This window comes from Natator depressus, chromosome 12, assembly GCF_965152275.1.
Source record: "Natator depressus isolate rNatDep1 chromosome 12, rNatDep2.hap1, whole genome shotgun sequence".
NCBI classification, from domain to species: domain Eukaryota; kingdom Metazoa; phylum Chordata; order Testudines; family Cheloniidae; genus Natator; species Natator depressus.
The window spans coordinates 18,450,460-18,463,023 of NC_134245.1; the positions used below are offsets into that span (position 1 = coordinate 18,450,460).

Consider the following 12,564-nt stretch of genomic DNA (forward strand, 5'->3'; position numbering starts at 1 on the left):
CATCTATTAAAATCTAGCCAGGCATTATCCTGCACTCATCACCACAGTATCTGAGTGCCTATCCTTTAGTACCTCATGAATATAAAATGTAATTTCCTTCCCAAAACCTCTATTATTTATATGTGTAAATCCCATATGGTACCATGCTGGGTATGCCTACACTGTGAACACCACTTGCAGTGGTGTGTAGGGTATGTGTAGCTACACTCTGCAGTGAAAAGCCAGTTGAGTTCACACTGAAATGTGTACACATGTCTGCGAAAGGCTCTAAAGTGGACAGTGGGGAAAGGCTCTGAGGGGAGGGAAGGTAGACAGTGGGGAAAGGCTCGTGTGTGGAGGAAGCCAGTGGGGAAAGGCTCCTGAGGGTGGGGGGACTTGCCAGAACCTTTCCCCGCTGGCTCACTGCTGTTGGAGACTTTCCCTGCGGTGGTGAAAGATTCCAGGAATGAGGAGGTAGCATTTACACTACTAAAAATAGCTGCATAGATGGGAAGGTACTGCAGAGTAACATAGGGGACATACCTGCATGGTTCAGCCGTTTCGTCACTCTACTCACCTAAGCAGTGCCTCACCATCTACACTGCCAGGTATACTGCTGCTAGGGGGGGCATGTAGTTTATGAACTCTACATGCCACTGAAAGGAGTGTGCATTGTAGAGGTGTCTGTGGAAGCAGCACAGTTCCTGACGTTGCGGTGTTGAACTTCCCAAAGGTTAACAGATGTGAAATTTTTCATGATGCAATTTTAAAAAATAATTCTGAAATTTCTTTGCAGACTGTGATCATTCATAAAATTCTACAGCACAGTGAAAGCGTCTCCCAAGACATCATTCGGGGAATTGGACTCTGCATAGCACTTTTTCTTGCTGAACTTTCCAAAGTAATATTCTGGACATTGGCATGGGCCATCAACTACCGTACAGCTATAAGACTAAAAGTTGCTGTATCTACAGTAGCTTTTGAATATCTATTAGCATTTAAGTCTTTGACGCACATCTCTGTTGGTGAGGTAAATTTTCATAATCATATTCTACTTCTTAACCTCCAGGTGGCCTTTAATGTCTGAGCTGTTTTTGTAAAATACTAAAATAAGTCAATTGAAATGGTATAGTCACTTAAGTCTTGATGCACTAATAAACAGTATATGGATAGTGGATCCTGAAAGTCTTACTCCTGGGATTATAAAAACATGATTGGTTTAAAAACTCTTGGTCACAGAAATATTGATAAAAGGGAGAACTATTCATCTCTCTCTTTTTATATGTTTGCAGGTCATTAATGTATTAGCTAATGATGGCTATCGAATGTTTGAAGCTGCCTTATTTTGTCCTCTGCCAATTACTGTGCCTGCACTAATGATCGTTTGCACCATATATTCTTGTCTTATTCTTGGTCCCACTGCACTCACAGGAACATTTGTTTATATTATATTTATACCTCTACAGGTAAAGTGACTAATTTTCCCAATCATTTTATATGTACATTGATCAATATTAAATGTAAAGGCTGAGATTTTCAATGGACCCAAGGGTATAAGGCACTAAAGTTTAATGTGGAGTTGGGTACTTAACTCCTTAGGCTCCTTTGAAAATCCTTACCTTTAATAATATTTTATTAAATAACTCAATAAAGGACCATGTTCTTCTCTCAGTAAATCCAAAGTAACTCCATTCTCACAGTTGCTCTGGAATAACTAAAAGGAGAATTTGTCCCAATATCTGAATTTTCTATTACATAGGCCTCTGATCTCATTCTGATACACAGCACTGCAATACCTACTCACAAGTATCTTTTCACTTTAGTGTTGCCACATAAGCAGTTTAAATCACATTCATTTTAGTTTTTCTAAAAGACCACACAGGGGCCAAATTTTCAAAAACAATCAGGTACGATAGTTACAGATAAGTCTAACATACGTAACTGCAATTTTGTACCTGTTGTACAATCAATAACTTGTGCAAGCATAGAGACTATTATGAAAATATGGTCTTAAGATACTTCGAGTGTGTTAATTAATGTATTAATTTAGTATTCACTGGTGATTACATTTTTCATATAAAGAATAAACTACATTCAGAATAGTTAAAGGAGCTTTCCTTTCAAGCAGTAACATTGGAATAATCCATTGTTACTTTTACATGAAGCTATATATATTTTATTTCTATTTAAAATGGAGACATAGAGCTGTTTAGTTAATGAACTGTGTTTTCAATTGATTAAACTTTTCCAGACACATCTTAACAGTTTCTAAAGTACATTTGATAATCCCCTATAATGCTGTCACACCAACAGGAGCTAAACACACAGAACGACAAACCATTGCCTCAAAGTGTTTTCAATATGGTGGCAGCAGGTTTTTTCTGAGTGTGTGGTTGTGTGGATGGTCAATGGCTACAACTGGCAATATTGCAGGAGCCAGTTGCCACACCCTTTAAAGTGACAGCATTATACTGCTATCTCACTAGCTAGTCTTTATACGTTTGAATGTTTTTCCTCCATATACTTCCAAACTCTTTTTTGAATATTCATGTTTCCAGTGTCTATTGCTGTTCATTACAGTATTTCACTGAACACATTAAAGGACTCATTCAGGCCTTCCTTTTTGTATCCAGTAATATACATTGTATAGCTTTCTCGTTCTTTTTCTAATTTGATATTAGCATCTGTAAGGATAAAAATATATATAAGATTGTCGAATCTACATATTAAGGTGCATAGGAAATCACAGCTGTTTCCTGTTGTTCCCTCGTCATTTCTAAATAGTAAGGTGCATAGGAATATACAAATCTGTTCCTGTTTTTCACATGATACGTTAATGGCCTCTGACATGGAACATGGAAGCAAGCTCTAGTCTAGGTGACACACATCTTAGCAGAAGAGTCAAATTAGAAAAGGAACAAGAAATCTATACAATATATGTTGTTGGATACAAAAATGGAGTCCTGAATGAGGCCTTTAATGTGTTCATTGGAATACTACAATGAGTATCAATAGACACTGGAAACATGAATATTCAAAAAAGAGTTTGGAAGCATATGGAGGAAAAACATTCAAACGTATAAAGACTAGCTAGTGAGGTAGCAATAAAATGCTGTCACTTTAAAAGGATGTGGCAATTGGCTCCTGCAGTATTGCCAGTTGTAGGCATTTACCATCCACACAAACACACTCTCAAACCTGTTTGCTTAAATTCACATTTTTGTTAGACGTCTCCGTTTTAAGGATGTGTTTTAATAGCATTTTTACATCTTGATTGCAGATGCTCATGGCTAAGCTCACATCCGTATTCCGACGAGCTGCTATGTCAGTGACTGATAATCGCGTGCGAACAATGAATGAGATTTTAACATGCATTAAATTGATCAAAATGTATGCTTGGGAAAAATCTTTTGCAAAGGCAATCAAAGGTATTAAAAAGCAGCTATTTTATAGTAGTATATAAAATGGTAACTGTGCTTTCTCTACAATATCAGTGACTTATAGAAACTAAAACTGCTCTGTGTTTTTAAAACCACTTATTGTCTCTAAGAAGGATGTTCATGAACCCCTGTTCTGTTTTCTCCACTGAAAGTCAGCAGAACTTAGGCTCCTCAGTCAGTTGGGAACTTTTGAAAATGTTACCTCTGAAGTATCATGCTATTTACTCCATGACCCTGCCAGTGCAGCTCCCTATGGTATATTACCTAGTATATTACCTATTACTTCCTGATCCAGGCTAATTTCAACCATTCCAAGCAATGGGGCTAACAAGATTCCCAACCCTGATTTTGAGCCTACATTTTTCTTTTAATTTCATCCCATTACTCCTACTTATACCCGCCATTCCACTCATTCTCTCCTTGGTGTTTATACTCTTTAAATACTTGTAAAATCTTATATCACCTTTACTGCTTAGTCAAGCCATGCATATTTGGCTCTCTTTTCTCATAAATTATTCCCTCTAGCTTCCTAATAACATTTGTTGCTGTCAAGGTTCCTTCCCCACTCTGAAATCTAGGGTACAGATATGGGGACCCACATGAAAGATCCCCTAAGCTTATTCTTACCAGCTTAGGTTAAAACTTCCCCAAGGCACAGATTTCTTTCTTGCGTTGGGAACCAGCTTAGGTTAAAACCTGGTACGCTGCCACCACCAAGCGATTTAACAAAGAATCTGGGAAGAGAACACTTGGAGACGTCTTCCCCCCCAAATATCCCCCCAAGCCCTTACACCCCCTTTCCTGGGGAGGCTTGAGAATAAACAAGATGAGAACAAACCAGCCTTGGATTTTTAAGACCCTAAAAACCCAATCCAATTCTTAAAAAACAGAACTTTATTAGAAGAACAAAACAAAGATAAAAGAAACACTCTGTAAGATTATAATGGAAGATAATCTCACAGGCAGTCAGATTCAAAACATAGAGAATCCCTCCAGGCAAAACCTTATGTTACAAAGACACAAAAACAGGAATACACATTCCCTCCAGCCCAGGAATTTACAAGCCAAAACAAAGAAAACCTAATGCATTTTCTAGCTAGATTACTTACTAACTTTACAGGAGTTGGAGAGCTTGCATCCTTGATCTGTTCCCGGCAAAGGTATCACACAGACAGACCAAAGCCTTTTTCCCCGCCTCCAGATTTGGAAGTATCTTGTCCCCTCATTGGTCATTTTAGGTCAGGTGACAGCGAGGTTACCTTAGCTTCTTAACCCTTTACAGGTGAAAGGATTTTGCCTCTGGCCAGGAGGGATTTTATAGCACTGTATACAGAAAGGTGGTTACCCTTCCCTTTATTTTTATGACAGTTGCTCTTCTCTGAACTCACTCCAGTTTGTCTACAACAAGCAGCAAAACTTGCCAAACAAATCTGATTACTTCTTTTGGCTGTTACAGAGTAAGGGCTCAATCCCAAGAGGTTGCTGTGTGCCCCCAACTCCCATCATAAGTGGAAGCTGAAGAGCAGTTAGTACCTCTCAGGATTGGGCCCCTAATAAAGGAAGCTAGCAAATGCAATATAGGATTTAACAGGGTGACTCATGAAATGTTGATCGCAAGATTAATTTGTACTGGCCTAGATGCGAACACTTACCTAGATTGGAAATTGAAGTGCCATAAACAAAGTGGAATGATAAAACAGCATTAAGTCGGGAGGGGGGATGTTAAGATTTGTCCTATTTAATCTCTTCATTCATGATCTGGAAGTGGAGGTAAATAACACATTGATCAAACTGGCTGACACTAAATCAGGAGGTGGTCTGAACACAGTAATAATACAGAGGTAATCTAGAGAAGTTAGCAATATGGCAGAAAATAATAAGAAGAAATTCAGCTAATATATATATAGGTAAAAATGACCCAAAACTGAGCTATTCAATGGGAGACCAAAAGCTGGAAAGCACTAATGTCAGGAGAGCTATAGGGATAAAGGGCAGCAAATAAGAAACATTGTGATTTGGCAATAAAAAGGGTAACAAATAAAGAGTGCATATGGGGTGGCATCTCTCCACAGGAGATAGTTCGTCTTTGCCTGCTCTGGTGGTAATGTACCTGGAATGTTGCATCCTGTATTGCAATATTTCCCTTTCTCCAGGCAGCCCAACCTCACAAATCCCTTACCACAGAGCCTAAAGCCTGAATTTCCATGATCCTGGCCAGGGAATCAGACAGGGAAATCAGAGCACTGGAGGCCAGAAGAGCTGTGCATATGGTCAAAGGAGGATGAGGGAAAGATACGTGATGAGTCTCCACATATGGGTGAGACCAAATGGAAGCCTATGGGGGGAAATGGTCAGAAGCAGCCAGGATAGACTGAACAGGGGGAAATCCTACACCAGGTGGGACAGCTGCAGGGTATACCACCAATGAGTTACACTCCTGTGGGTGGTCAAGAGAGGAACATTAAGTGTGTCAGACCTCCAGAAATAATCTTAGGAAGTCAGCAGTAAACTGAGGTGCTGCTCTTATAAGAGGGCTCCTAATCTTTGAATGGGTGGTACACAGAGATAAAGTGGGACACAAAAATAGAACATTGGGACCAAGTGTGATAAGGAGAAGGGGACAAAGGAAACAGGCTTCCCACTGTCCACGAAAATCCTTACTCTGGATGGGAGAGAAGCAGCCTTCTAAAGGCTTCACATAAGAGGAAGTAGGTAAAGTGGCTCTCCCTCAAGGCTACAAAAGGTAACTAACGGGATACCTTTGGAAGGCAGTGGATGGATCCCAGGCCACTGAAGAGAGAGCCAGGCTTACTGGGGTGAAAGGGTTACTGAAGTGGAGGTGATTTGATCAATTTCAGTGCAACTCACTGAGAGACATTTTTTGTTTTCCCTTCCCTTTTCAGCTTTGAGTTTGCATTTTCACACAAACCCAAAACTCAAAGCAAAACTGGGGTTCTGAACCAGTACAAAGCAAGCCCATCGTCCTGTTCATCAGAACCTCATGCTATCTTAAATGTAGCCCTTGTAAAGACTTCCTCCAGAACTCTGGAGTAAATATGGAAATAAAATATTTATACAAAAATACAGGTTTAGGAAGGTAAACATGGTAATGAAAAGAGAGCTGTCTAAAATCAATGTTTAACTGAACCTAAGTGCAAACAGTTGAGTCTATTTACTGATTATCCATCATTTAATGCTTTTAAAGGCTAAAAATATATAGTCTTTTATTGGGAAATGTTAATTTTACCATATATCCACAAACCAACAAAAATATTTCCATCAATAGTAACTTAAATTTATAGATGGGCAAAGTAAGGAAAATGCTGCTTGATATAGGGATATTTACTTTTTATATTTTGAGGTGTGATGTTGACTGGTTGTGTATTAATGGTTATAAAGTTTTAACTTTTTGAAGCTCAACATCTGTCATTGATTATTGTTTGACATCCCTCCCAGTTTTCTGCAACAGTGAAAATTTAAACTTGATTTAAAATAAAAAAATGCTTAAACACATAATTTTACACAATAGTGAAAATTTAAATCAATAGAATTTTTTTTAAAAAATGGTATTATCGATTGAAGTTATTAAAAAAAAATCAAAATCAATTTCTGCCAAATCTAAAAGTATATATGTAAGGCAGTCACTTAAGCTTTTGCTTAATCATAAGATTTTTGTTTGTTTGTTTAAAGGGAAAAATAGATCCAGTAACAATGCTTAAATAGCTTTGGTGCATGTAATTCAATTGATATCAATGTCTCCCAAATCCAGACTTAGTATAAGGAAGGCCTTTGCTGTATAGAATGGTCTTCTCTTGAAAATATTAGCTCTGCTTTACATTTTTTTACATTACAATATTTTAAATTTCTTATATTTCACAGGTATAAGAAATGTTGAAAGGAAAATATTGGAAAAAGCGGGATATGTACAAAGTGTAAACTCTGCTCTGACACCTATTGTATCAACACTGGCTACCGTCATGACATTTGTTTTACACACCCTTTTAAAGCAAGAACTAACTGCATCAGTTGTACGACTTTTTTATATATATATTTATATATATATTTTCCCCCAAAGTCCCTGTTCCCTTATAGTACTGTATATCTTTGTAGAGTAGATCTGGATCCTCTTAAATTTACTTACTTTCCCCTAGGATTTTTAATGAATGGCAGCTCCAAAATTAACATAGCTTTCCTGTACAGATTGTAAAGGGCCGGGGGCAGCAGCTTTGTGTAATTTTTGGTGGTGCCCAGAATGGGTCCAAGTTCGCCCCGCCTCACACACCTGCCTAAGGCTGTGGGAGGGAGTTTGGGTGTGGGAGGGGTGCGGGCTCTGGGCGGGGGTGGGAGGTTGGGGTGCGGGAGAGGGTGAAGAGTTGGTGTTTACCTCGGGCGGCTCCCGAAAGCGACCCACACACCCCTCTGGCAGCGGCTGCTAGGCAGGAGGGCCGGGGGAGGGGGGGTCTCTGCACGCCGCTGCCCGCAGGCACCGCCCTCACAGCTCCCAATAGCTGCAGTTCCTGGCCAATGGGAGCTGCGGAGTCCATGCTCACGGTGGGGGCAGCACGTGGAGACGCCTCCCCCCGGGGTCACGCGGACGTGCTGGCCACTTCCGGGAGTGGCACGGAGCGAGGGCAGGCAGGGAGCCACCTTAGCCCCACTGTACTGCTGGTGGTGGTGGCGGCGGCCAGGAGCCCGTAGGCCCTTTTAAATCGCATGGGGGTGGCAGGTGGGGCCAGGAGACACTCCCGGGCAGGCGTGTGGGGATCGCAGGCAGGGCCAGGGGAGAGACTCAGCCCCAAACATTGGTGGAACCGGGCCTCCAGACCCTGAATATTCCTGGAACCCTGGCACCATGGGCCCATACAACTTGCTGCACCTGTATTTGGCTAGTAAACCAGGGTAGCTTCTATTAAACACTGCATGGTAAAGATAAAGTTAATAAATTAAATTGATTATTAATTAGGGAAGCTTCTAAAAGAAGATATATGGTCTTTTAAATGCTTTAAAGTATTTTCTTAAATAGTAAGAAACTAACTAGACATTTGGGATCATTCACCACCCACTCCTTCCACACAGGACTCAATGCAGATTAATGCAAAATTCAGTCTGGTGAACAGCAAGATGCATTCCCCTTGAGAAAGCAGTCGCTAGGGAAAAGACGGAGGGCAGGAAGGGTAAACATACAAGCAAAGGAGGAAATTTTGTTTAAAAAAATCCCAGCCTGACATGTAGGGGGTTTATTGGCAAAAACACTTGACTACAAAATGAGTGAGGATGTACAAAAGGAAAGTCAAAGAAACAGCAAAAAGCAGGGAAAAAGATTCCATGTAATGCTGATAAAAGAGAATATAGCTTCTGATATACTATCAGAGTTTTGCCATTGACTTCAATGAAGCCAGGATTTCATCCAATGAATCTATATGCTTATATGTCCCCCAGCATACCACTTTCTGAACACCTCCTCCCAAATATTGGAAAATAGAAATAATAGTGTGGTCTCTCTCTTCCTCCCCAGCCTGTAGGAGATATAACTTGAATAGTTGATATGGTTTATGTGTTTACTGAGCAAACGGTGGTAAAGCTAAGCAGAAGGGATGAACATTGGATTTCATTATAAAGATGGTGAGATTAGTTGTCATTCTGACTTCTGGTAGCAAGTTCCATTGTCTTGGTCTAGCTCTTGTAAAGTTCGGCCTCCCATGTTGTTTGATCGTTTCATTGCTCCAGTGAGACATAGTTGTCATAGGAAGTCATGGCCATGGAGGTGATCTCTCAAGTAGACAGGGCCAGTTCCATGGAAGGCTTTGAATTTCAGGTTAGAAACCTTAAGCTGGGGAGCTGGTGCAGAGTATTGCACAAAGGGGATGTATTTCACAGCAACCTATTTTGCTAAGCAGATCTGCTGATGCGTTTTGTAACAGTTGTTTCTTCCAGGTATGTTTCTTGTATATTTGTGAATAGTACTGTCATATTTTATGCTTTATATGTGGGAGTCCAAAGATTTCCTATGAGAAAACAAAGATGAAGAGTTTGGATAGGAGGTTGTGTGCTATTATATCAGAATCCTTGCCCTTGTGGATGTTGAAATCTCCTGAGATGAGTCTTGTGAACTGTATCACCATGTGAGAGAGCATCTGTATCAGCTTCTCTGGGAAGCCTGGAGTGCCTATAAATTTGTGCAGAGGCTGCAGCTGTGACTAGTTCCTTCCACTGTTCACTCAAATTGGTTGAAAATTTTCCAACAGAACAATATTCTATTAGAAAATGCTGATTCAAGAGAACTGAAACATTATGCAGGAACATGTTGATTCTGTCAAAGTCTGCCTGCCTAGTTTCCTGCCAGTACAGACACTCCCAGTTCCCAGACTCCCCAGGCAGTTGCTTCCCGGGCTTTCCCAGATCCTTAAGCAACTCTTGGAATTAAGCAAGGAACAAGCAAAAATATTAGCATCTTTTTATTTTGCACATAACTGCATAAACAGAAAATGCACAAAGACCAAAAAAAAGTGGACATAATACCAATTTTAAAAATGCATAGTAAGCTAGAGGCCTCTTAATTACACATCAATAATCTCATTTATGTCTTATGAAAATACTGGGTTCATTTATTAGGGACAAAATGAAATGTTTCACTTATAAGTAAACAGGAGTTAGGCACTTGCCAACATATGTTCACTAAGAATATGCCTGACTGATTTCTTTAAAGAAGTGACAAAGCATATCTAGGAAGGCAGGGCAGTGTATGTGAGTTACTTGGATTTCAGTGAAGCCCTTGACAAGGTATCACACAGGAAGCTTCTAGACAAGATAAAAAAATGTAAGCTTCATTGCTAACATAGCAAGACGGATTGAAAGTTGGTTTGCAGGAAGGGTTCAGAGACTTACAGTTAACAGATCAAATTCCTCCCTCACCTAACTTCACTGAAATCAGTGGTAGAAGACCTAGGAAGAATCCTCAAACTGATGTTCCAGAAAGCTCAGTAATGGGACCAATGCCATTTTGCTATTCATAATGACTTGAAAAATGGAAGGCGTTGCATTGTGTTTTAGCCACTCACATTGCAATTACGAAAATGAAGATCACACTAATTAAAAGCATATATATATATATATATATATATATATATATTTGTTCCTACCCTGTAAAATATAATACACAAATATATTTAGAATTTTTATGCAAAAGAATGGTCAGCACTAAAATAGTAAAAGCCTTTTTCCTTTTTCTTTTGCAGGCATTTAGTGTGATTGCCATGTTTAATGTAATGAAGTTTTCAATTGCTATCTTGCCTTTCTCAGTGAAAGCAGCAGCAGAAGCTAAAGTTTCCCTAACAAGATTGAAGGTAAAACATGGTTTTAAAATATTTAGGGAATTTTCTAGATAAGTGCAAACAAGGGTTTACCTATACAGGGAGTTATTCTGGAATAATTATTCCTGATTAACTCCCTATATGTACATACCATATTCCAAATTAGGGTAATCTACTTCCAAAGTGGTTAAAATTGAACCAGAATAAGAATCTTCTTAAATAAGAGCATCCACACAAGATGTTAATCAGAAATAGCTTTTCTGTTTTAAATTCACACCCTCCCTTAATCTGAATTAATTTCTCGGTGCAGACAATCGCTTAATGTAGATTGTAATTTTACTTCTTGTTCAGAGCAATGGAAAGACTCCCATTGACTTCAATGACTTCAGGTATTATAACAGGCTTTAGTTAGTAAATAAAAGAAAACTACACTAACCTACATACATAATTCTAAAGAGAAAACTAAAAATGTGTATCTCAAAAGTAAAATTAAAAACAGAATAATTATCCATCAAATAACAAGCCACTACTGCCTTCTTCCTCTATTATTATTATTAGTAGTAGTAGTAGTAGTAGTATTGCGGCAGTACCTACGAGACCTCAACCAGGACCAGGGCACTATTTTGCTAGGTGCTGTACAAACAAAAATGTAACGAAGCAAGAGAAAAGAAGAAAGATTAAAAGAATCTGTTTCCTGTTACAGTGCACTGGAAATAGTGAGTTTTTAAATTATTTTTAAAAATGGGAGCTAATCTAAAAGTTATTGTTGAAGCAACTGTTAAGTGAATCAATATGTTTATTTTTTATTTATATATATATATATATATATATATAATTTTTTAAATCGCTTGACAGACCATTTTATATATATTGATATAAAAATGGGCTGTCAAGTGATTAAAAAATTAATTGTGATTAATTGCATTGTTAAACAAGAATAGAATACCATTTATTTAAATATTTGTGGATGTTTTCTACATTTTCAAATATACTGATTTCAATTACAACACAGAATACAAAGTGTACGGTGCTCACATTGTTTATTTTTGATTACAAGTATTTGCAATGTAAAAAAACCAATAGAAATTGTATTTTTCAATTCACATAATACAAGTATAGTAGTGCAATCTCTTTATCATGAAAGTTGAACTTACAAATGTAGAATTATGTAAAAAAATGCATTCAAAAATAAAACAATGTAAAATTTTAGAGCCTGCAAATCCACTCATTCCTACTTCTTGTTCAGCCAATCACTCAGACAAACACGTTTGTTTACAGGAAATGCTGCTGCCCACTTCTTGTTACAATATCACCTGAAAGTGAGAACAGGCGTTCTCATGGCACTGGTGTAGCTGGCGTCACAAGATATTTACATGCCAGATGAGCTAAAGATTCATATGTCCCTTCATGCTTCAACCAGCATTCCCTGGGACATGTGTCCATGCTGATGATGGGTTCTGCTCGATAACAATGAAACGCAGTGCAGACCGATGCACATTCATTTTCAGTATCTGAGTCAAATAAGACCAGCAGACGGTCGATTTTCTTTTTTGGTGGGTCGGGTTCTGTAGTTTCTGCATCGGAGTGTTGCTTTTTTAAGACTTCTGAAAGCATGCTCCACACCTCGTCCATCTCAGATTTTGGAAGGCACTTTAGATTCTTAAACCTTGGGTCGAGTGCTGTAGCTATCTTTAGAAATCTCACATTGGTACCTTCTTTGTGTTTTGTAAAATCTGCAGTGAAAGTGTTCTTAAAATGAACAACATGTGCTGGATCATCATTCAAGACTGCTATAATGGGAAATCTATGGCAGAATGCGGGTAAACCAGAGCAGG

At 38.8% G+C, this 12,564-nt stretch overlaps 1 protein-coding gene across 1 annotated transcript in view; it reads left to right on the forward strand.

Annotated features, from left to right (window-relative positions):
- Positions 1-12,564, forward strand: part of LOC141996546 (ATP-binding cassette sub-family C member 12-like) — a 106,960-nt gene that overhangs the window by 21,459 nt on the left and 72,937 nt on the right. Inside the window, exons 6-10 of the mRNA XM_074968658.1 lie at positions 776-1,009; positions 1,272-1,445; positions 3,260-3,407; positions 7,299-7,447; positions 10,655-10,762. Of these exons, the coding sequence (XP_074824759.1) occupies positions 776-1,009; positions 1,272-1,445; positions 3,260-3,407; positions 7,299-7,447; positions 10,655-10,762 (813 nt within the window). The remainder of the gene's footprint in view (positions 1-775; positions 1,010-1,271; positions 1,446-3,259; positions 3,408-7,298; positions 7,448-10,654; positions 10,763-12,564) is intronic.